At 46.1% G+C, this 26,664-nt stretch overlaps 2 protein-coding genes and 1 pseudogene across 3 annotated transcripts in view; 2 read left to right on the top strand and 1 right to left on the bottom strand.

The window, feature by feature from the left end:
- The window catches only part of LOC147712626 (monocarboxylate transporter 1-like), a 277,171-nt gene that overhangs the window by 58,283 nt on the left and 192,224 nt on the right, over positions 1-26,664 (bottom strand). The window lies entirely within an intron of this gene.
- LOC147712627 (uncharacterized) overlaps positions 1-26,664 on the top strand; it is a 65,158-nt gene that overhangs the window by 8,294 nt on the left and 30,200 nt on the right. The window contains exon 3 of the mRNA XM_086919671.1: positions 715-914. Within this exon, the coding sequence (XP_086775797.1) occupies positions 715-914 (200 nt within the window). The remainder of the gene's footprint in view (positions 1-714; positions 915-26,664) is intronic.
- On the top strand, positions 90-263 carry LOC147712628 (small nucleolar RNA U3; annotated as a pseudogene).

The following is a 26,664-nucleotide window of genomic DNA, read 5'->3' as shown; positions in this document are numbered from 1 at the left end:
TGTTGGAGTTTATGATGCCGAACCTTTTCTTACTGTATGTTTGAAGGGTTTTTACTTTTTCTGTCCGTGTGAGCTGCAATGGTTTATGTAAGACTATAATATCAGGAATCGTTTCTATAGTTTTGAACTAAGAAATGTGTTCTAAAGTGTCTGATCTTCGTTAGCCATTCCAAGCGTGAGTTGACAGTGCTGCATTTCTGCAGCTACTGTTTGTTATCGAAGATCGTTCGTCTCTCTCTTAAAGGAGAGCTGAAAGAAGGAGACCCAAAAGAGCACAAGTAGCCCGCAGTTGTGCACATTAGGGAAAAGCAAAGGCTCAAACACGACGAAGGAGACCCAAAAGAACACAAGTAGCCCGCAGTTGTGCACATTAGGGAAAAGCAAAGGCTCAAACACGACGTGTGCTTTAGCGCACGCTGTGTTTGACACTCTGCGTTCCTTTTCTTACAGTGCACCGCTGCGGGCTGATAGTGGTCCATTGAATTAGTATTCGTGTTAATTGCAGAGCTCACGTGCGCTGCAATTAACGCGAATACTAATTCAAAGGACCACAATCATCCCGCAGCCGCGCACAGTAAGAATCTTGCGCCGCTCGCATTTTAAAAGCGGCGGCGCGAACGGTGTCACAGGAGTGCGCGCTAATTACAGCACACTGCGCTTAGGGTGACTTCTGTGGGCGCACGTGCGCAGCTTCTTGGGAACAGTGGTGCTGAGTGACGCTGTGGTGGTGCTGAGTGATGTTGTGGTGGTGCTGAGTGACGCTGTGGTGGTGCTGAGTGACGCTGTGGTGGTGCTGAGTGACGCTGTGGTGGTGCTGAGTGACGCTGTGGTGGTGCTGAGTGACGCTGTGGCGGTGCTGAGTGACGCTGTGGTGGTGCTGTTCTCTTCTCTGAAGACTGCCAAAGGCATGAAATGTACCTCTGAATTGAATATGCACCTACAGGTGCACCCAAGTCACAAGACTGAAAAACAAAACATTTGTTGAATAACCGGTTTAAAGAGCGCCACCTGGGAGTACGGAGACCGGCCATCTGGGTTCTGAGTGTTCGTAATACCCGTTCCTTCAGGGGATAACAAACAGTCTTTGTAAGACGACCACTGATGGCGGGTGAGCGAGTCTTTAGAGACTTCCAAGAGAGTTCACGTTTTTAGAAGGCCGTCTGTGTGGTAGTAGTTAACAGCGCTTGCCCTATAAAGCTGCTTCTCCAAGGAGGAGAGAGTTTGAACTGCAACGTCAGCTGCTGTTGGCCTGTGACAGTCTCTGTGCAAAGACGCCACTCTTGTTAGAGGATGAGACTCTCTAAAAGAGTGGTTCTTGCCAGATTAGGGGACGAGACTACGTAGGAAGGTCAGCTATTTCCAGGGGGGGTGACTGTCAGATGGAGCAGCTACATGAAAAAGCAGACCTGTGCTTATTGTTTTTTAAAGAATGAGCCCAAGCTCTGCTGAGAAACCCGCGTCTGGTGCAATTGAATGTCAGCGGGCTCATTACCAAGGATTGGGCAGCGCAGTCTCGATTCCATCTCAAGCCTATTTAATCCACAGTGAAAACGGTCTTGGTCCCTAACAATCACACTGAACTATGAATCCAGAATGCTGCGTAAATGGTTTTTATACCCATGTTTTGAAGTTGATAAAGCGGTGTTTAAACGTTTTTATCCCCAGCATATTAGGATGACAAACTGTTATATATCTCTTATAATTCTGGAAAAATGCACTTCACACCGATATCAAACGAGCAAGATTGCAATGATTTTAATTGTGCAATAAAAATGATCTAACTAGCTGTCTAAATCCACTACTAGAGACTCCCTGTCCCTTTACATCACTCGTGCAAGTTCCTGCGTTCTCCCTCTGTGAATGGTTTTCCACCGTCCTCTTCCTCGTCTTTCTGCTTTGTTTGTTTACCCTCTTTAGCACTGGGCAAATGTCTGAAGTAGAAAAATAAGTGCCGGTGGAACCCCTGGCTCAAATTAAGCACTGAAGAGAGAATTTGCAATATTTGCCTTTGCAATGATTAAAGAGTCTCTTTTAAGACCTTCACCTGTCAGGGGAAAACAGACTAAAGTAAAAGACTCCTCTCGGAGGCTGGGGACTGCTAAAGACTTGGTTAGCTACCTCCTATCAGGGGATAGGAGTCTCCGTAATGCTTGCACTTGTGAGGGGCGAGGGCACCTTCTGCCAGAAGATTAGTCATTGTAAGGGCGCAGGTGACCAGTACGTGTTAGAGCAGACACGCATAGAGGATCAGTGTATCAATGTTACTAAGAAAAAGAGAAACTAGCTGAACCAGAGCGTGCAGTGTCTCATTCCAGCGAACAGGTATTTACAATGAAGGAGAAAGGCACTTGGGAATGAAGCAGCCAATCAAGGAACTAGACTATCCCAACCACCAAAGAAGCCTCACACACACAAGATTATCGTTCTCACAGATAAAGATCGCTTCGTCTTCTGAGAATAGAGGCATTCACAAGGGCGCTGTATTTTCAAAACTGCAGACAGAGAAACGGAAAACTGGACTTCGTTGTGGCCACGCTCACCCAGAAGAAACACTAATATGAAACCTGCCCATCGTGTTTCCAAAAGGCAGACACAAACATAAGGAACAGAACAAAGATAAACTATGGGAAGTGTGAACCACAGCAGTCCAGTCAAAGTTAGCAGAGGAGTTGGCCTAACGGCTAGGGCACTCCACCTCGGACCTGGGTTCAAATCTCGGTAATGACGCTAAACCTCCTGGGATTCTGGGCAAATCACGTAATCTCCCCGTGCCTAACAAAATGAATGTGTGTCCTCGTGTAACGTAACTAGTGCCATGTAAAGCGCTCAGATACCCAATCCGGATCCGGGTCAAGTTCGCGCTATATAAAAAAAAAAAAGTGTAACAGGGAGCACTCCTCTCAAAGAGCACCGAACACACACATATCCATCGTCTAGAGGTAGCAGAGAAACTCAGATGCCTTTAACGCTTCATTGTCGCCAAGAAGAGACTTCCTGGGGAACAAGGTCAGTTTATTCACTCTGTGTTTACACGCACGTTCAACTGCTAGAGGCGCATTATCAGAGACGGGGAACATGTGTCTCGCTCTAACTCAGCGAAAACAAGAGCATCTCGTGGTTCACAGCACTGACGCACAAGAATGAGTGTCCGTTAAAAAACGCAGGGGTGACTAATTTACACAATTCATATGCAACAACACTCTAAAGTGACCGCACGCATCACAAAATTACTTTGCACAAACAGTTTTGCTTTGTTTAAACAGAGTAAAAATAAAGAAGAAATATAAAAGCGGGCGCGCATTATAGACAAACGGCTGCACGCATACAAAATAAACAAGCATTACCCCTTCCTCCAGCGCTTCCGCCGCCTCCGTTGCTGCTCGTCATGGAGTACAAACAAAACAGAAACCTACAAGGCGTGCGTCGTAAGCTGTCTAGAGTAGAAGCTCACGCGCGTGACCCAATCCTAAGGCGCGCGTCGGAGTCCGACTCTGCCATGCTTCTTAATGCTGCACGTGGCCAGCTCTTTTCTCCACTCGTCGGCTGAGCTGACAGCTATAGTACTCGCGGCGAGAGCGCGCTTTCACCAGGGCGAGACCTAAAAATGTTGAACTCATACAGTCAAGCTGGACAAATGAAGGTGTGCTCGCTCACTCCCCATCTCCCTGCAGAAGATGATCAGGATATAAAGTGTTTTAAAAGAAAAACCTAAAAATGTTTGGTTGCAAAAAAATAAAAGAAAAAATCCCACCCCCCCCCCCACTCACCCCCCCCCCCAAAAAAGCAACAGAGGACAGATAAAGCAGCCTTACAGAGTGAGGGCAAGAATATCTCTATGTGTAAGAATTGTAGGTTATCCAAAGAAGTTATGGTAGAAGAAATGCATTAACTCAGCAAGACCGATAAAGGAAGGGAAACACTTTAAGAAAAGTATGTGCAAGCAACGGCGGTGTAAGTGTAATAAACTATAAATGTTGAACATTACAGGTGGGGGGGCGGTAAGATGGCTTATATAGTCAGTCACGCACCTACTAAATCAATCAATACAGGAACATACACCCACTTATTCATCAATACACCTTGGTGTGGGTGTGTGTCTAATATATCTAGATATCTCTCTCTCTCTATATATATATATGTATATTCACTGAAAAAACCATAGGTTTCACATCAGTTATAGTTAGGCGAAAATTTTACTCGCATAAAACCATTGAAATTCCCACGTTATAGTTAGTTGGACTCACTATAACTTGCGCGTGCAATGCACTGCTGATGACGTCACATAGTACATCACTCATGACATGGTCAGTGACATCACTCATGACATCACTGATGAAAAGTTATTCACAATAGAATGTTGAGATTTTGAATTGAAAATAATCCTAACTATAACTACCTACTGGTGACCGCCAGTAGGAGATATATATATAGATATAGATATATATATATGGAGTATCATCAACCACGGCGTTTTCCAAAGCAGGAACAGACCACAACTCGGGTTAGTTTCAAATATAGTGCAAATTAATTTTCTTCTCACCAACATGACGCGTTTCGACCGGGTTACCCCGGTCTTGATCACATGTGTGTGTGTGTGTATATATATATATATATATATATATATATATATAAATATATATATATATATATATATATATATATATATATATATATATATATATATATATATATATATATATAAACATACACACACTAACACATGTGATCAAGACCGGGGTAACCCGGTCGAAACGCGTCATGTTGGTGAGAAGAAAATAAATTTGCACTATATTTGAAACTAACCAGAGTTGTGGTCTGTTCCCGCTTTGGAAATATAAATATATATATATATATATATATATATTCCAAACACAACCTCAGCACAAGATACGAAGAGTTGTGGTCTGTTCCCGCTTTGGAAATATAAATATAAATATATATATATATATATATATATATATATATATATATATATATATATATATATATTCCAAACACAACCTCAGCACAAGATACGAAGAGGAGACGACATCCAATATGGTGAAACTTTTTTATTTTCTTTTAACGCCGCTTTTCGACGCGTTTCGCCTGACACAGCAGGCTTGATCACGAATAAAGTTTTTAAATGACAAACAACATTTAAAGTGCAATGGTGTCACGTGACTCAACACATGTCCCATAAAACTATAGAACTGAACATCAGACTTAATAGCAATATATATATATATATATATATCGGCTCCAAAACATCCCTCACCGCAATCCTGCGGAAATCAGGTAGCAGCACTCACAGGGTTATATCCACAAACCGAAGTCTGAACCCATGAAAGGCTTCTTTCCTTGTGGTCGCTGTAAGGCGTGTAAAGTGAGTAAACATATTTTTTACTATAACGTGCCAGGGGTTAAGAAACCAAGAAAAATACAAAAATTTCTCACTTGTACCACGCCATACGTTGTGTGTTGCCTGACATGTCCTTGTGGCAGAAGGTATGTCGGCAGCACAACGAATCCAGTGAAGTTGAGAATTTTAGAGCACCAAAGAGCGATCCAGAATGCAGATGTAAGTTATCCTGTAGCTAGACATTTTGACATGGAACATGCACGTAACAGGGATCTGTTATCATATTTTTGTCTAGACTCTGTCCCCATAAGTGTGAGGGGGGAAGACAGGTTACAAAAACTCAGGCGACTTGAGTCGCGATATATAATAGATCTGCAAAGCAAAATGCCTTTGGGTCTTAATATGCATGAGGACTTGGGAGTTCATTTAATATGATTATACTGTGAATCGTGAACCTTGCCCCCCTTTTTATACTATGATGCATTATTTAATGTTGTAATTGAACTATGATATGTGATATATTTCGTTGGTTGATGTACTGTACTAATCACGGTAATTTTGATTGAGGGGACATTCGCCCATCATGGGCAAGATTACAGCACTGTTCGTGCGGGTCTGTGTACATACGCATATATGTAGATGTTTGCATTAAGATATGCCCATTCAGGGCGGAATACTCTTAGAACGAGTATGCGAACTTAATGTCCTTGGGATATATGAACTGTCTTAAGAGATGTGCATTACGCTGTTTTATTTGAGTTAATCATATTGTAAGTTATGTATGACCAATTCTAAGATGGCAGGCATAGTTACGCTAATGAGTCATACTTTTATGTTAATATGACACGTGATGAGTTTAAATGGATGATGTCTGCCGCCACACGCGCTTCATTACTGAAGAAGGCCGAGTGCCGAAAGCGCGTTCTTTTGATGAATAAAATTTGTGGATATAACCCTGTGAGTGCTGCTACCTGATTTCCGCTGGATTGAGGTGAGGGATGTTTTGGAGCCGATATTGATGTCGGGTGCACCCCCGACAAGCAGGCACCAGCCTTTGAGTGCGGCAGGCAGGTGTGAGTGGAGCGTTAATATATATATATATATATCTCAACAACAATCCTGACCATGATCAGAGAAACCGTCACGCTGGCATGAAATCACAGTGAATTTACTGCACAGAAGGCTGAGGACGGAACACCTTGACGACACAGGTCAGCGCCAATGAAGTGAATACTTTAAAGTACTTTTATATATAAAAAAAATTAACACTCAAACGTCACTAGGTGATGTCTTCCGTGATGTCACTGACCAGGTCATATTTGATGTAATATGCGTGGTCACGAGTAGTGCATTGTGAGGTGCGAGTTATAGTTAGCTCAGCTAACTATATAACTGCTGAGTCTCTCTGGAGTTGTAAGAGTGAAATGGAAGCCTAACTATAACGTCTGTGTAACCTTTGGTTTTTTTCCAGTGACCTTTTAAGGTTTTTAAAATGCTAACTCCCAACTGTAACGCTATCAAGTTTGCAGAGTGGTGGAGAAAGAGGGTGGGTCTTCCACCAGCTCTCAGGAATTCTTCTGTGTAGGACTTACAGGAGGTACCTCTTAGGAATCCCACTGTGTGGGAATTACCGGAGGTAACACGAGGGGTAGTTGGCCACTCGAAGGATATCCTTGGGGCCAACTACCCGCCCTGTTGCCTTCAGTAAGTCCCCAAAAAAGGATGAGAAGTTATCAGAGGCCACGCCCCTTTTCTCCACCACTGCAAACGCGCCTCCCGGCACACTACTAGTTAGGGGATAAAGTCCCCATGGCTCCCGAGGGTCCTTAGGGCCAACAAGTCCTCCTGTTACCTCTAGTAAGTCCCATACAGTGAATTTGCTGAGCGGTTTTCATCCCCCAACTAGTAATGAGCCAGGAGGCGCATTTGTAGTGAAGAAAGGGGACGAGGCTTCCTGCGAGATGCCAGTTTTTTTTTTTTTTTTTAAGGAAGGAGGGGACACGTGGCCCTCCTTCCCTGGTCCAATTTGGGCCCCGGAGCCTGATCTTTTTTGTAAATGTTTTAAAACTAATATTTAAAAAAGCACCATAGAGGTGCCGCGCCTACTCCCTCCTGGGCCGATTTCCGCCCCATGCTCCCCATTCCCCGGGGACTAGACTTTATTTTACTACTTGAAAGGTGGGGAGCAGAGTGGCCCCCACTCGGGCAATTTTCGGCCCCGGGGACCCCATCCACTGGGACATGCCCCCCCTTGTTTTTTAACTTTATTTTTTTTTTTAATAGGGTGCTGTGCTAAAACTGTCAACTTGTAGCAACCATTTTTGAAGCGCTGTGCACATGGTTGTTAAAAATAAAGTTAAAAAGAAAACCACACACAGGGCCCGATTACAAGTTGCGGTGGTCCGTCGGCCGGATTCCAACTCAGAGTTGTTCTGTCGGTGGACCGCCGGCTTCTCCAGGTACCGCCGCTCTCTGGCGGTGGCGCAGGAGAAGAGCAATGCAATATGCGGAGCAGAACCTGCAATTTAAATACGTGGGAAAAAAAGGCAAAATGGCTTTGGCAGTGCTGTGTCGGCAAATAGCCAGTGCAACAAAGTCGTGGTCAGGCCCAAAGTTCTACATTTCTAAAAATTTGAATTGCATTTCAGCAAGGGGTGCTCATGGTTTGACAAAAGAAACTATTATAGAAATAGCTGACAATGTTTCCATCTGTACTCCCTCACCCCGCCCCCTAATATCCAATCCTAATATCCAATCTACAAAATTAATGGACTGTTGCATTCAGTGACTCTTTTGGTAGTACATAGTTTGTTAGTCGTCTAGAAACATACAAGTACCCTGAGCTGCCACCTATGAATTTTGATTCAGCATCATCGGTGCACCAAATTGGTTGGGAAGGAAGGAAGGAAGGAAGGAAGGAAGGAAGGAAGGAAGGAAGGAAGGAAGGAAGGAAGGAAGGAAGGAAGGAAGGAAGGAAGGAAGGAAGGAAGGAAGGAAGGAAGGAAGGAAAGCAAGAAAGGTTTTGAAATAGTCCCAAGAATCTGAATTTAGGAACAGCATTTATTTTTAAGAGTCAAAATTTGGGATTACCAACTACATTATGCGATTCAGGAGGTGTTTTGAAAAGGTTTTTTTTTTTAAAACACAGTGACCTCGGTTAGTCTAAAATACAGGGAATTCTCAATCTATAATAAGTTATCTACTATTCTGTGTTATCATACTTCTCTACATAAAGACGGTACACCGCTTGTGCAGGTGGTGTTATTACCTGTAATAAGGGTCCTAAAAAGAGAACAGAGAAAGATTTTTTCACAGAATTTTAATCTTTCTAAAAACCCTCTCACTTGGCTTGAGGATTAGTTCAGTATTTTGTTTCTTGGGCACCAGGAGTGGAGGAGAGACAAAGAAAAACCACCAATCCATAGACCCGAATTACAATATGGGTGCATGGTTTCTCAGTTTTCACCTGCACAGAGCGGAGTGCATTAGTGAAAGAGCGGGCAGCAGGTTGGAGGTGGAACAGCTCCTCTTTGAAGAAGGAACAAGGCCCCTCTCCCTCCAAAATGAAGGTGAAGTGTGTTATTACACCAGCATGCAGGAAGGTCCTGGTACCTCTCTGATCCCCCACCCCCAAAGGCCACCCTCCGTGTGCTCTCCATGTAGTGCAAAAATCTATGCCCATGACAGAAGGTCTTTTCCATCACTGCCTTTACACATAATATGGCTAGGCTGCAAAGGGAAAGCATTCCATCATTTTCATGGTACTGAGCCTCCATGCAAAGGAGGGATCCTCCCTGCATGATCATGATAGCGCAAGATGTAAGCGAGCAGTTTCATATATAAACTGGGTTGCATAAGCACTTGAGGCTTCTTCTAGGATACCAAAGTGCCCCAAGGGCAATCCCATTGCGCCCCATTCCCAGGGCACTTTATGGAATATGGCCTGTAGGAAATTGGGTTATTAGTGGAGGAGAGCATGTACCCACCTCAAGTAATAATCACAATCATTAACAGGGTACGCCCCTAAAGTCAGTAAATTAACCTGTCCTAACCCCCTGCTTCCTATGGCATAAAACAGATAGGCTCAACTAACAGGCACCATCCAATGTATTTATGCTGTACTTAAAATAATGAAGTTGAAATGCAAAACAGTAAAAATCCCCCAAATAGAGCGAAATTTAAGTCTAAAATTACAAAAATCCAATAAGGGGAACTGGTGATATGAATTTTGAACGTTTTAATTAGATGCGCCATGAAGCCCAAAGTGCCAATTATAGTCAATGATCGATGTAGAACAGGACCTAGCAGCCAGTCAGTCAAATAATCTTTATTTCGATCGTAGATCATAAAAGATACATAGAAACCATCCAAATCATTACTTAAAAACATAACACTAATAATAAATACAAGTATAACAATTTAAAAACTGTACAGCATTAAAAACACATCGATACTGTTCATAAGTCGTTTCCACAGGTAAGAATTTTTTCTACAGATAAGATCTTCTCCTTCGCCACATGGCATCAATAAAGCGTGAAACTGAGAATACAACTGGGGTAGAAGTATTACTCTTAAGTATTCTGAGGGCCTCTTTGTAATGTGTAAATCCCAAGTTTTTGCAAAGTTGGATAAGCCAACGTTGCCGTATGGTTTTATAAGTTGGTCAAAAAAAGAAAACGTGGGACTCAGATTCTTCTTTGGCCCCACACGCTGCCTAGTGGCAACTTGAGACTGCCCGCAATGAAGCACGGGTCAGATTCACTAGCAATGTTCGCCCTGGTCAGAGATTTTACCTTTCAACTCTAGTCCTTTACGTTTCAACCCACCACAGGAGTACGCTTCTAAAGCCATCCTGGACTTCAGGGGAGGCACTTTGAGACCAATTGGTGGAAGGCCGAGACCAAACAGCAGGGTCCAGTTGCCATTGGTCAATAGCAAGAAAAGGCACATTGGAGCTTGTTGTGTTCCCATTGCTTTAACAGGGCCCTGTGGGTCCACTTCTTTGTCCTGGGTACAAGAGATGACAGCTCAAGTCCTTCAGGCTTCTTTTCAGGTTACAGGCAGCAGATTCAGTCCTCCTGAGGCCCAGGAGTGTTCAGAAATGGATGCCTGGTGGTGCCACAGTGAAGTTTAGCTCAAGCGTGAGGGTGGGAATGGCCCTGGGAGATGGTTATTAATGCCGCAGAGGTTACCGTTCAAATACTACCAACATTGAGCACTTTAAAAATGGCAAAATCTTTGGCAACACTAAATGTGGGGTCCAAGGGCTGTGGGTGTATGGGAGTGTACTATGGTTATCCTGGTGTCCTCCCACATCTACAACAAAAAAACAGTTTTAGGTCGTCCCTGTACCCCACCACAAAATTGAGACAAAAACCAGGGACAATCATAGCTGAGCTTTCAGGAACCAGACAGTGTATACAAAGAGTGATTTGGCGTGGTTTCCCGCCTTTAAAGTGCATCTCAAATGTTAGATGTAAAACCCAACAGACCTGCCCAGCAGGATACTACATTCAAACAGGATTTGAAACTTGAATGTCGCAAGGAATCCTCCCAGCCTCCCCTGCATAATCTATCACCACCAGATGGGCCATATCTGCAAATTCAGGTCAGCCAATTGTTTGCTCCTGGGAGCAGTTCACATCTCACCACAGAAAAGCCATCAGCTGCCAAGTGACAACTGGAAGGCACTGAAATGGCTTATAAGCTTTAGGCAGGCAAAAAGGTAGATTTTCTAAAGTTCTTTATTTTGTAATAGACACATTACCACTTCATCATTACATTGGATTTTGTTTAACTATTAAAAAAGGGCCCTCTAGTGGTTTCCTATGCAGAGATAACATGCATTAAACTGAATATTGTATCTCAATGCTTTCCAATGGAACAGCTAACCATTGCTAGAGTGAAAATAGCCTTTCGGGCCTTTTCACCATAAGGACATGTTTAACATTCACCTTTTACGTGTCCTTTTCCTACATACCATACACCATGCCTGAATGTGAAGGAAGACCTACTTTGGGGTAACCTGATAGTTAAAAGAAAAAAGGAGTGTTTAGGCCTGTCAAAATGGGTCATTTGGACACATCAAACTTGCAATTGAACCCTGCACAGGCAGGCTATGGTGGTATGCATGCAGTCAGGTTTGCATTGTCACTGCAGTGGGTGGCACAACGAAGAATGCAGCCCAAAAGGAGAGAGTTATCTTACAGGGCTAGGTACCATATATTAAGGCAATATTAGCACGCTCTATAGCCTACCAAAAAAAAAAAAAAAGAGGGGGGCAAAAAATATTCCGGGTGACCTTGCAGAAAAGGCACATTTCTCAACATTGCCCTGGTGTCTTGTGTGCTTCTTGCCCCTCCCTTCCATAAGCAGAGCTAATTCATAGTAAACTCATGTCCCTCTAGGCTGCAAACAAGGGTTGACTAATATCCCTCAGTCAGGAGAGGATAGAACAATTGAAAATGCCTGGGAGACGCCATGGTCCACTAATAGTCCTTCGAGCACAATAAAAGCCTCAGGCTGCTTGAGAAGCAGGTCCCCATAGCAGACAGAGGTAAGGGCCCACAAAAGGTAATCCCTCTAGCGCCAACACCAAAAGGGATTCCCTGTCCATGGTGTGGAGACGTGACATTCACATTATTTGTACTACAGAAGAAATGTGATGGGCATGAAAGTAGCACCCAAACCTCTAAAGGGGTGGGGGCTTAAAAAAAACACACCAATTGGGTTCCAGGACCCAACAGGTTTGATCTTCGATGTTTAGAGTTTAATAGATTTGTTTCCCTGCATTTCCTATGCTAATAAGAAAAAGGAGAGAGAAAACAACAACAAAATCACATTTAAATTAAATATAAATCATTTTTTTCCTTCTTTTCTGTGCCCCTCTTAATATGTCAAAAAAGGTGTGTTTTAGCAGCCACATAGGTTTTAGAACCACCAAGGATGTGTTTACCTACCTTTGAAGACCATTCATTGCACTCAGGAAATCTATTCAATAGCACAGGAGGTATATTAGTCACTGTGATTCAGTTTAGAAGCACTTCAGATATGCACACATGTTGCAAATGTCGGACTTCTACGAAGCCTTATCAAGTACTTCTATTTGACCCACCAACTGACCCATCAATGAAAACATCAAATGGCACTTTGTGGCAAGAAAGCTGAACACTTTTGTTCCTGAAGCAAGACACAAGCATTCTTTTACATGCAACCCATTTCATTGCTGGTAAGGCCACCTATAGGCCTCAATTCAAAATCAGAAGTGAGCTTCGAACACTAAGATCCAGAAATCCACAGGTAAGCAGTTGAACGTTCAAACTGCAGGGATTGTCTGGCTAAGATACATACCATAGAGGCGTACCAAAACTAGACTTACTAGGAGTCTAACCGTAATAAGTCGGTTAGTAAATATTAGAATTTGAAAAAAAACGGAAAAAAAACACACACAACAGAACAAAACAATAATGTCTTAGCAAAAAAAAAAAACTGAAGCCTAAGTCAACTACAGCAGCAATATAAAAATGTTGGAAAACTGGCGTAAAGCACAATCAGTTAAAGCACATATCGATGTCAAAGTCACATTACACAATTTCAACACCCTAAACGGTTTGTAAATGTGGGGCTATAACCGACAAAGTAACCTGTGCCGAGTTTAAAGAACTTAGCGCGCACAAAATTGAAATCCTTCATCTCAACTTAATGAATTAATATAGTACATATTTTTCAAGAACAGCAAATAAACAAAATGAACCCGAAACTTTACTGAGAACTACATTCACATACATGGTGCCAAGAAGCACAATTAGATGGGGAAAAATGGCGTTAAACTACTCACAATTCTGACTATGCGCTCTAGCACAAAGAAGAGTACGCAATTTACTAACATGTAAATACACTAGGAAATCACGAGCTGACAAGCCGTGCCGCTGCAGACACCACTGAAGGTCATTCATTACAACGGTATGTAGCTTGGTGTGCGTGCATGGCTGCAATGGAAAATAATTTTAATAGAGGACACGTGCTATCGGAGCGCTCTTCACGAGATGCAGTGAACTAACTTTCTATACATACACTAAATGTGCCATGCTTGTGGGAAAACGGCACAATTATGGCTTTACAGAAATCATAAAAATAGCAGCGCTGCACCAGAGTTAGATAACCCTCTGCATTCAAACTTATAACAAGAAACTGCTATTACAAAATACTGAAGCTCGATAATAATTTCAGTAAAATTTAATCACACGAGTTTATAAAGGGCAACATACGGGGTAAAATATGACAGTTTTAGCACAAATGTGTTCGCATCTATAGAGCCTGGTGACATTAAAAAAGTCAAATTTCCAAAGGTAGGGGTCACATCTGTTAAATGTGTAGTGGGGGGGGGGGGGAGAGAGGTGTAACCACACACCCCAAGATGGGCCTCATCATGGAACTAGTCCTGCTCGCGCTCATTCTACGGTCATGGTCCAGATACTAGGCATTCCCCTACAGCTTTACAACATTAGCAAACTCAACGTTTCAGAATTACTGTGCAAAACATTCAGGGCTGTGTAAGTGGCAGCACCAATTTCTAATCGCAGCAAAGACGCTTTGGACCACGCCACTGACAGTTCATATCACTCTTAAACAAGCATTTACAATGCAATGGTTTCGCCTTTGGAAAAGTTAGAGATATTGGCATTGTAAATGACAAAATTTGTATTTATGTGTTGGTTTTGATAAAACATAAATAAATGGCATTGTCATTTACATTGCCATTGGCTTATTCTCTCGCAAATGTGAGACCTCAGCAGACAGCAATTACTACCACACACACACACCCAGAGCCAGCCACACACACCCACCCAGAGCCACACACACACCCACCCAGAGCCACACACACACCCACACACACCCAGAGCCACACACACACCCACCCAGAGCCACACACACACACACACCCACACACCCAGAGCCACACACACACACACCCACACACCCAGAGCCACACACACCCACACACCCAGAGCCACACACACACACACCCAGAGCCACACACACACACCCAGAGCCACACACACACACACACACTAAGAGCCACACACACACACACACCCAGAGCCACACACACACACCCAGAGCCACACACACACCCACCCAAAGCCACACACACCCACCCAGAGCCACACACACCCACCCACACACACTCAGGGAAGCAAGCACAGCGAGGGGGCAGGGAAGCAAGCACAGCGAGGGGGCAGGGAAGCAAGCACAGCGAGGGGGCAGGGAAGCAAGCACAGCGAGGGGGCAGGGAAGCAAGCACAGCGAGGGGGCAGGGAAGCAAGCACAGCGAGGGGGCAGGGAAGCAAGCACAGCCAGGTGGCACGAAAGCAAGCACAGCCAGGTTGCAGGGGAGCAAGCACAGCCAGGGGAAGGGGAACTAGGGGGCGGATGCCCATCATCTGCACTGGCACCCCTCTGCTGTGTGCTGTCACAAAGATACACGGTACAGGACAAACATCAACTGCAACCTACGTGTCTGATATGCACACCTAAAAGGAACAACTGCACTCCTAACTCCAAAGTGCCAGCAGACACATACATTGTGTGTACATAGAGCCATTTCAGGAACCTTTTCTTAGCTCCACCACCCTCACCTTCACACTCGGGCAACTCTCCAGGCGGGGCACGAGCTAGACATCCACTAGCAGCTTTTGAAGCAAAGAGAAGTATGTAGTCGAGGAGTACCAGCCATGTCATTACAGATAACCTCTTAAAAAGTAATTTCTAAGTACTTGGAAACTGAGCAAAAAAGGGTCACAAAAAAAAAAGTGCAAAAATGTAAAGAAAAAATGCATATAATTCAAAACAGGCTTAACTTTTGGCAGTGTTTTAAATGTTTGAGGCTGTGTCTTACAACGGGCTTAGCACATGAAGAACATCAAAACCTTATTTTAAATAACCCTAGGAACCACGTCTGGGATCCCTCATGGAATGGATAATAAAAACGGTAGAGAGGCTCATCACAGAATGGTGCACGACTTAGCAGTTATTCTACAGAGATCCACACACATCCCCTGTCGCCTAGTCCTCCAAACTCAGCACACTTTAATATAAAGAGATAACGACTTTTGCAAAGTTAACTAGGCAATGTGCGACACAACCCACAAACCTAAAAGGATCCGTTTTAGGAAAGCAACTACAAAAACAAGGGACCAAAAATAAAGACAGAAAACCAAGGAAGAGAGATGAATGAGATTGGACAAGGGTGTGTGTGAGAAGCCCTCTAGTCGCATCCCTCACTCTAACTCATCCAAGCAGTGAGAGGGTTCATCTCTCTTTAAACAAGCACCAACATCAAGTCACTGCATGTGCAGGCAGCTACTTGCAAGCACAGAAATAGCCACAAAGCAATCCATATTCAGTTTGCATCCACCAACAGCATGTCACAGTACAGCTCTGCCATGATTTTGACTACATGCAACGCCCTCATCTAATGAAGCTTCGTGTGTTCTGGCAGCATAATTACCTTATCATGCAACATTGAGGTACTCTGACTTCATGAGGATGCCGAATCAGAATCTGTCAGAGGGTGGCTGTGACCTCCCCTCTGCCACCTTCACAGGTCCTGGATGCATATAGGGCCCTCCTTCTCCAACCACTTCTTGTGTAGGCTGACTGCATTCACTAACCCACCAATACAATCCTAGTGTGGGCCGCTTGTGTGTATGGACTTCGCCTCAACAGACATCACCTGTCACAGCTGCTTGCAGCAACCTCGCTCTTCAATACTGGCATGCTGTATCTGAATCCAGTAACCTCACCACTAAGTTCTTGTGAGAGTCGGCCGCATTGTTGGACCATGCCAGCGCGATCTTCACACATTCTTGCGGCATGCAGCCACCAAACCATACAGTCCTTGCAAGTTCTGGGTGCACACAGTAAACTAACTACAGAATCTTGTGCTGACATGTTTGGGCCTTACATCTGCAGTTTTAGTATGTTCTGACAGCAGACAGTGATCTCACAGTAAACTCTTTCTACAATAGGCAGATATCTTACCATGTAATCCTAGCATGTTCTGGCTGTGTGCAGTGAACTACAAAACCTTGTTTGGGCAGGCTGCATGCTGTGCCCTCTCATCACAGACCTCCTTGGCAGTAACAGACTTGGATCACGCTTCATTTGACGATCATCTTGATTTCAGTTTGCCCAATAAGGCTCCCTCCAGAAAGCATACTGCTTGATAATATGGGCTACTCTCATCAGGCATAGCCGTATCCACTTGCAGTGCTGTACATCAGCATGGACTTTTGGAACTACAGCATGAAGGCTCAACAGGACACTACACACCGTACTTACGGAAGAACTGAGCGGTGCACTCCCAGCTCAGGAATGGTGCAATGTGCTCCCTGTACAATAACTGTTACACACAGCACTATCCACTCTCCTCAAAACAGCATCACTGCTCCTCACAGCACTGGGATGTGCTCACCTCAGCATTACTGTTTTCCACCCAGCAGAACCCACCGAAATGATAACAAAAGGTTTGCTTCACACAGCACCACATTCCTCCCTGCAGCATTACTCCTGCACACAGCACTACCACCCTGCTCATCAGGACATCAACGTCTCCATACACAGCTCCTCGCCCTGTGCTGTAGGCCCATCCCTCACCCAGCTCTGTGCAAGCAGCCGTGTCTCACACAACACTTAAAAGCTGAAAGTGCAGACAAAACAAACGAGGGGGAGGAGCGCCTTGAATCAGAGGTGAAGGTGGGGCAGCCTGCCAAGATGAAGCTACGAGATTCCATGGGAGAAAAGGAGGGTGGAAGGGGGCGGGGGTAAGGAGGGCTGAAATGGAAGATGGAAGAGAGGAGACTGGAAATGATCACAGCGCTGGAGACAGAGTGACTGATTCCGGATCAGCCAGCGCTGTAGAAATGATCCAAGTAGAATTGTGTCGGGGGCTGAGGGGGCTCTGGGACTTGCATAGAGAAACTTGTGAACTGAATCACCTGACAGTGGGAGGGGGGATGGGCACACGGACAGCGGGAGGGGGACGGGCTCACGGACAGCGGGAGGTAATATCCCTTAAATGCGCCTTCTAAGGCCATCTTTGATGGCTGAAATATAAGTTTACCCAATGTGAAAAAACAACCCTTAACAAAGCACAGAAAATCCCCTCTTATGTAAAGTGCATCCTCGTTGCGTTGCGCTCACAGCTAGCTTCCTTTCCCAAATCCCCTTATGTGCCTGAAATTCCTGAGGCAACCACACGTGTGTCATCATGAACTGCACAGTGGATCCAGGCGCATAAGGACACGGTGCGCTTTGGAATATGATAGCAGAGCTACACAAACACACTGTTCCGCCATGCTGCCCAGGCCGTGCCAATATCTGCTGCAAGCGGCACTTCTCATGTTTCCCTCTGGCACACTTTTAGCTTAACAAGGCTTTTCTCCACATAAACAATACAGCAAATGTTCTGAAATCTCATTAAAAACAATCACGCTGTGCACGGTTGCAGTTTACTGGAGTACAAAGGCAGCGGCGCACAGCACTACCACCCTGCACTACCACCCTGCTACAACCCTGCTCATCAGGACACCAAAGTCTCCATACAAAGCTCCTTGCCCTGTGCTGTAGGCCCATCCCTCACCCAGCTCTGTGCAAGCAGCCGTGTCTCGCACAACACTTAAAAGCTGAAAGTGCAGACAAAACAAACGAGGGGGAGGAGCGCCTTGAATCAGAGGTGAAGGTGGGGCAGCCTGCCAAGATGAAGCTACGAGATTCCATGGGAGAAAAGGAGGGTGGAAGGGGGCGGGGGTAAGGAGGGCTGAGATGGGAGATGGAAGAGAGGAGACTGGAAACGATCGCAGTGCTGAAGACAGAGTGACTGACTCCGGATCAGCCAGCGCTGTAGAAATGATCCAAGTAGAATCGTGTCGGGGGCTGAGGGGGCACTGGGACTTGCATAGAAAACTTGTGAACTGAATCACCTGACAGTGGGAGGGGGGAGGGACGGACAGCGGGAGGGGGGACGGGCTCACGACAGCGGGAGGGGGGACGGGCACACGGACAGCGGGAGGTAATATCCCTTAAATGCGCCTTCTAAGCCCATCTTTGATGGCTGAAATATGAGTTTACCCAATGTGAAAAAACAACCCTTAAAGCACAGAAAATCCCCTCTTAAAAAAGATATCAGATGCCTATGAGGAGGAGGAAACCTTTTCATGATTTGGTAATTCAGCATAAAGAGTTACGGCCAGCCTCCAATGTTGACTCGCTCCCTGCCCTGTTTGCGAGTTTTTAACCATCAGGCTTGGTAATTCAGCTACGGAGTATGGGAAGGCAGGCGGGATCCAGCCTCCAGTAGCCGTTGTGTTGACGAATAAACAATACACTTTGTTTGGTGTGCGGTAAAAGCCGGGGAGCCCGTGGCATCGGATTGCACGGTCGAACATGCCTCACCAGAGGTATCGCTTCCTGCCCTGCTTTCCACGGGCGCTTTTGAAAGTCCGGCCTTTGTCACCCCAGAAGAGAGCTTCTTGTTTCTGCCGGTAGGAAGGAGAGGGAGAGTGCTCACCTCTGCTCCCCGTCCGACGGCTTTTTTGAAGCCATGGAAAATGCGGCGGGCACAGTGGAAATGCCGAGTCAGTGCACACCCCGAGCCGCAAAAAGACCAGGAAGAACAGCAGTGGATAACTAAAGCTGCCACAAGCCGTATGGAGCCAACGATAGCCGGGCACAGAAAGAACGTGCGTGAGGTTTCCACCGGCCGGAGACACGGACAGCGGGGGTGTGGGGGACGGAACGGACAGCGGGAGGGGGGGCGGGATAGGTTTAAGAAAAACGCTTAGCGGCTCCTGCGAGCTGAGGAGCTCTTATTTGTGTTGCATCAGGGGCTGAAATCACTCTCCACCGGGCGCCATCTTCAAAGAAATGCCCAAACAAACCTAAACACAAAAAAAATAAACCACCGCCCACCGCCGTATGACGTAGGGAAGGGGGAGGATGAGAAAAAATCGCGGGAACGCCCGCGAATCTGGTCCGGCCTTGACGGACAGATCCGGCTTCCAATGGCTAGCCTCCATTTATGGAGCTAGCCAATGGAAGCAGAGGCGGTACTAAGCCCCACACTGTAGAGACATAAGATTTCTCCTGGGCGGAGCTAGGAGCTCCGGCCCCAGGCGAAACCTAAAAACTGATGTAAAAATTACAGCGATGGATGCTATGCCACAGCCCTAGAAAGCAGTAAAGAGTCTTGGGGTACACAGCAACGAGGATCTCTCTATGGAGCCCCAGCTAGGTGCAGTCACTTCTTCCTGCAACCTCGAAGAACTTGAAAAATCCTTACCGCGGGGGCCCTTGTCCAAGCCGTCCTGGCTCTAGTCATCTCTCGGATCGACTATGCCAACTCTCTATCTAGGTCTCTATAAAGGCCTACATTGCAGACTCCAAATGACCCTGAAACAAGCAGCCAGATTAATTTTCTATCAATCCAGACACCGCTACATTACCCCCATTAGCACTAACCCTCTTATGCACTCGGCTGTGATGGCCTGGTAAAATGTTCACAAAAAACTTTGAATTAACTTTTCCCGTATTCGGGAGTGCCACTAGTGAGAAATGCGAACCTCAAAGTAGGCAACAGGGAATTGTTCTGGAAAGACTAAAAAGAGACAGCAATTTGCTTTATGGATTGCGAACTAGTCCTACAGGCTGCATCCCAGTTAATTGTGGAAAGAAGCAACTTACCCACTATGTTCGCTCTACACAAGACCCTCCAGCTTCCTCTACCCACGTCACCCATATAAACATATTTCAGACTGAGGCAAAATCAAAGGGGTGGTGTCCATAACGGATATTTCCTCGACATAGACAGCTAGTGCATTCAGCACCAAATGGCAGACTAAACTCTCAGTCCAGTGTTTTGATGCAGAGCTAATGGTCCGCATCTCAACCAGCTCAGACGCCAATCTCGCCAACACTGAACACCTTCACTTCCAGATCCACATCGACCCCAAGACCACACTCAGAGGCACCCTCCTTTACAGGCCACCAGGACCCCGCGCACAATTTAGTGAAGACATCACGGACTTCATCACTCCACACGCGCTCCCCTCCGAGGACTACATCCTTTTGGGAGACCTCAACTTTCACCTTGAAAAGAACAACGACCGCAACACCACCACCCTTTTGGACAACCTCGCCAACCTCGGACTTAAACAACTACCCCCACCCACATCGCAGGTCACACACTCGACCCTATCTTCACCTCCAGCAAACATGTCGCCTTCAGCCACACCACAGCTCTCCTTTGGACTGACCACAGCTGCGTTCACTTTACCTACAACAAGTCCACATCCAACAACCACCCCCAACCTACTCTGCAAAGAAACTGGAACAAAATCACCATCGACCAGATCTCCTCATCGCTTCTTCTAAACCCCCCAGCCCACTCCTCAAACCCCGACCAAGCAGCCACCAACCTCACCCAATGGTTATCCAACAGCGCCGACATCCTAGCACCACTGAAAAAACGACAAATCACACTAGGCAGCAAGAAGGCCTCCTGGTTCAACGATGATCTTAAGAAATCCAAGAAACTCTGTCGCTGCCTCGAGAAGGCCTGGAAAAAAGACCCATCCACCAGCTCCAAGGACGCCTTCAAAAACGCCACCCGCATACACCACCAACTGATCCGGAATGCCAAGAAAGCCGCCTTCAAGGACCGACTAGATAACAACGCCCACAACAGCAAGGAATTATTCAACATCGTCAAGGAATTTACCAACCCCTCAGCCAACTCCAACGACATCACCCCCTCTCAAGCCCTCTGCGACTCCCTAGCCTCATTCTTCCACAACAAAATTGCAGACATCCACAACAGCTTCGACAACCGACCCGAAGACCAACCCACCCAACCCCCTGCAGGACCCCCACCCCCCCTGAACATCCTCAATGACTGGAAGCCAATCTCCACTGAGGACACCATCCGTCTGATGAACTCTATCCACTCAGGATCCCCCACAGACCCATGCCCTCACCACATCTTCAACAAAGCAGACTCCATCATAGCACCTCACCTCCGAGACGTCATCAACTGCTCCCTCAACTCCGCAACCTTCCCGGATAGCTGGAAACATGCCGAACTCAGCGCCCTCCTGAAGAAACCCACAGCTGACCCCACTGAACTCAAAAACTACCGGCCCATCTCGCTCCTTCCATTCCCGGCCAAAGTCATCGAAAAAGCGGTCAACAACCAGCTCGCCGCATTCCTCGAAACCAACAAATCCCTCGACTCCTCACAATCCGGCTTCCGAGCCAAGCACAGCACTGAAACCGCCCTCATCGCAGCAACAGACGACATTCGAACTCTACTGGACAATGGAGACACAGTCGCCCTCATCCTCCTCGACCTCTCCGCAGCCTTCGACACAGTCTGTCACAGCACCCTACTACAACGCCTCAGAAACATCGGAATCCAAGGAAAAGCACTGGACTGGATCACCTCGTTCCTTGCCGGAAGAACCCAGAGAGTCCGCCTCCCACCATTCAAATCAGAGGCCACGAAAGTCATCTGCGGCGTACCACAAGGATCCTCACTCAGCCCCACCCTCTTCAACGTATACATGAGCCCCCTCGCGGCCATCGCACGCCAACACAACCTCAACATCATCTCCTACGCCGACGACACTCAACTGATCCTATCTCTCACCAGAGACCCTAACACCGCCAAAACCAACCTGCATGAAGGAATGAAAGAAGTAGCCGACTGGATGAAACACAGCCGTCTGAAACTGAACTCAGACAAAACAGAAGTCCTCATCCTAGGCACCTCCCCCTCCGCCTGGGATGACTCTTGGTGGCCTGAGGCCCTTGGAAAAGCACCCATCCGACAGACCACGCACGGAACCTAGGCGTCATCCTGGATTCCTCCCTCTCGATGAACAGACAAGTCAACGCCGTCTCTTCATCTTGCTTCAACATTCTTCGCATGCTCAAAAAAACATTTCGTTGGATCCCCACCGAAACTAGAAAAACGGTCACCCACGCTCTGATCACGAGCCGACTGGACTACGGAAACACCCTTTACGCCGGTACCACCGCAAAACTCCAGAAAAAACTCCAACGCATCCAGAACTCTTCAGCCAGGCTCATACTAAACATCCCGCGTAAAGAACACATCTCTGGTCACCTGAAAAACCTCCACTGGCTCCCTATCAATAAGAGGATTACTTTCCGGCTCCTAACCCACGCACACAAAGCACTCTACGGAATCGGACCCGAATGCCTCAACACACGACTGTCCTTCTACACCCCCTCCCGCCAGCTACGATCCTCCAACCAAGCCCTTGCCACTGTACCTCGCATCAACAAAACTACCATGGGAGGTAGATCCTTCTCCTACCTGGCAGCAAAAACCTGGAACTCACTTCCCACTCACCTTCGCCTCACTCAGAACCACCTAGCATTTAGAAAACAACTTAAAACGTGGATATTTGACAAATAATTTCCCACCCTTCTTCAAGCACCTTGAGACCCTCTGGGTATGTAGCGCGCTATACAAATTTTTGACTTGACTTGACTTACTTCTCCATAGCAATAGCCAAGGGAGGCCAATCTTAAATTCAGGTACTTTAAAATACTACACGAGTGGTGTTGTTCTTCACTTAGACTGCACGCTGGACACATGAGCCTGGCATCGACCTGTTGGAGGGGCAGCCAGGTGGGACATACTGCACATCATATTATTTTTCCAGCCTAAAAAAACAATGGTCCCAAATAGAATCTTCTATGGGACCTTCTACTGGCCCCGGTTGTCCCTTCACACCAGTTACATACCTTGGCAAACACTGTCAGGTAAAACATGCACAGGAGGAGATTGCCAGCTAAGGCTCTTGCTGTCACTAAGGTATGCATATTAGATTTTGAAGAACTTCACTAGTCTCCAAGCACTCCAACTGGTTAAAGGAGATGGTGGTCATAGGAGGACATGAGCACCCATTATACAAACTTAAATAGCCAACCTGAAAGGAAGTGGATACACGGGGCGAGACCTCCTGAAACACGGCTGTGAATGAATGGAAGGGTTTGGTGATATAACACTTCTACCTCCTCCCCCGGACTATTTAATCAATGCAACAAACGACCCTATTTAACCTTTATTCTATATAGGATGCAAGCCCATAATGCTGCTCTCTACCTACCTATGGCTTAAATACCAACCCACAAAGTACTCCGTGCAAGCACCGGCTTTAACACCACACCTCATGTCCATTTGATATACTCCACCTAAGTAAATACTTTTAAACCCCTAAAATGTTGTGGTGGTATGTCCTCATCAAGGTTACTTTTTTTAATCTAACACCACAGGGACTGTCCTATTAAGTCAGAGGCACAAAATCTACTGCTTGGCCCAGGGAAAGTTCAGTGGAACACAAGATCTGGAATAGAACTGCCAAAATTGTAATTAGCCTACATGACAACCTTGTTAACCCTCTATAAAACCACGGCTTCCAAGAAGAGACTGCACAGTAAGAAAACGCAAGGAAATGAACTGTGATTGACTAAGCCAAAAAAGCAAGGCACTTAATGACTCCTGAACAGTTTACAACAAAGACCTCCAATTTCAAACACATGATTTGAGGATCCCCTCCTCCATTATCCGTAGCTAAATAGTCTTTAACAAAAGAAGACTTTCTGAAATCTGTATGTTCGCATTGAAGACACAATTAGATCAAGAAATTGCTGCTGAAAAATCTAAGAAAATACAATTCAGTCCACACAAGTGGAATCACAAGTTTTTATTATGTAGCATAAGTTAGTAAAAGTCTAAAAGATGACTGAGCAAAAACACATGTATGCCCCACAACCTTGCACCATTATGTAAAAGGTTAGCCAAGAGGAAGCTTCAGCCGGTGAGCTATCATCATGCAAGTCTCTGCTTTTGTTAATAATAATTTAAAAAACACATACAAAAAAAAAAAAAGAACCCCGCTGTTAGAAATGGGGGTCTCTAGTTGGCAGGGGCTTGCACCTTTGTCCAAGTAAGGACCCTTCTTCCTAGTCAGGGTAAGGGAGTTACACTCCTAAAATAACCCTGGCTCACCTCCATGGTAGCTTGGCATGAGCAGTCAGGCTTATCTTAGAAGCAGTGTGTAAAGCATTTGCACATAACCAACAGTAATACAGTGGAAACACTACAAAAGGATGCAATGCTGAAAACAACAGAGTTCAACAGTTCTAGCCGACTAAGTCGCTATGAGCCAGCGAAAGCGGGGACAGACTCAGTAACAGTACCTTTCTTGTTGCGGCTGACACAGTGTTGCGAGCCGGTCATGGCAATCATCGCGGTTGCGTTGCAAAATGGAAGTAGTGCAGTGTCCTCTTGATGCGGTGCAGGCAGCAACTCTGTGACGATCGTCCAGACGGTGTAGGTGAGGCCAAGTCTTACGGTCCAGGACGAGAAGGTGCTCAATGCTGCAACAGAGCCGGTTAGCGGGAGCTGGCATCGGTCGGCCCAGCTGGGTGTGTGTCGTGAAACTTACGAGCAGTACCCCCAATCACAATGCGGTCACGGGTGTCGAAGTCAGCAACAGCGTCAGCGAGATCAGGATGGCAAAGTGAAGCGAGGCGGTGTGAGCCCACAGGCCACGGTGCAAGCAGCACCTCGGTGGTGTCGGTCGCTTGGGAGACCAGGGTTGTGGTGCGAGATGCGGACAGTACGGTTTGCGATGTCGCCAGCGACGGAGTCTGGTGCGCTTCCCTTCTCTGCGGCAGCTGAAACAGCAGTTCCTGAAGCAGTACCCAGTGAAGTCTTTGCACTCCCTGAAACTTCAGAACAGGAGGCAATCTCTATTTCAGGCCCTTTGGACATACTCAATAGAGAAGCTGCAGAAAGTTCAGTCCAGTCCTTTAACGGTCAAGACATAGGCAGCCACTGCAGACCAACACAGCAAAGCACTCAGCAAAGTGGTAGTTCCTCCTCACAGCTTCCCCAGCTCTTCTTCTTGGCAGTCTTCTTGGTCCAAAAGAGTTCTAAAGTTCTGGGGTCTGGGCCCCAATATTTATACCGCAAAATCCTTTGTTCTCTGGAGGCAGAGTGTCTTTACCCAGCCAGAACCAGAACCAGTTCTGTCCTCTCTGGTGCAACTTCCTGGCAGGAGGTGGCGACAGCATTGTCGGAGGCAGACTAGGGCTATTCAGGTGAAAGGAAATCTTCTCCCCCTACTCTAAATGCAGCCCAGCTCCATCCAGCCCAGCCCCATCCAGAATCCCCAGCCCCTGTCACCCCAAAGCCGGACAGTCAATACACAACAGCAGAGGTACACTGAATAGCTAAGCAAGAAAATTCTACAAGTGGTATTTTCAAACACAGAATGTCAATATCACCCTCACTAAAAGATGTATTTTAACAGTTCAGGCAAACTAAACTTTATTTCCCTACCTTGTTCCCAGGGGTAGTTATGTTTATAATAGGTTATAAGCAAACTCCCCATTAACCCTATGGGAACAGGTATCCTTGCAATAGTGAAAAACGAGAATGGCAGTATTTCACTATCAGAACATGCCACACACAGCAGGCCATGTCTTACCTTTCACATACACTGCACCCTGCCCACGGGGTACCTTGGGCCTACCATAGGGGTGACCAATATGTCAGAAAGGGGAATGCTAGAGCCTGGCACGTGGCTGCACTTGCCAAGTCAACATGGGAGTACTAAACTGCACACAGACCCAGCAGTGGCAGGTCCGAGGAACCTTTGAAGGGCTGCTTTTGTGGGTGGCACAACCAGAGCAGCAACCCCACTAGCAGCATTTGATTTACCAGCCCAGGGCACACACAGTGCACTGTACTAGGGACTGCCTAGTAAATCAAATATGCCAATCATGGAATCACCAATCCATAACACAATTTACACAGAGAGCACATGCACTTTAGCACTGATCAGCAGAGGGAAAGTGCCCAGAGTCCTAATACCAACAAAGACAGGTCAGGGGAAAAAATAGGGAGGAAGAAGCAAAAAGTTTGGGGATAACCCTGCAAAAAAGGCCATCTCCAACAACCGCAAACCTCATCCTTTTAAGGTTTCTGAACGGAGGTCAATTCTTAGTTGCCATCCAAATGGAATGCCAATTGTATGCAAGACTTTACCAATTATAGAGATGATGGTGGCACTAGGCAAAATACGAGAATATTGCTTTGAAGAACAATAGAATAGGTTCTAAAGAGTGATTCTGAATAGAAAAACATTATACTGGGACTATAGGGTGATATTGTAAAGTATTTAATTTTAACCAGGAATAATAGATGCAAGTAGTAGGCAGAGTTC

Source organism: Lissotriton vulgaris, chromosome 5, assembly GCF_964263255.1.
Source record: "Lissotriton vulgaris chromosome 5, aLisVul1.2, whole genome shotgun sequence".
NCBI lineage: Eukaryota > Metazoa > Chordata > Amphibia > Caudata > Salamandridae > Lissotriton > Lissotriton vulgaris.
This window is presented reverse-complemented; position numbering and strand designations above follow the sequence as displayed.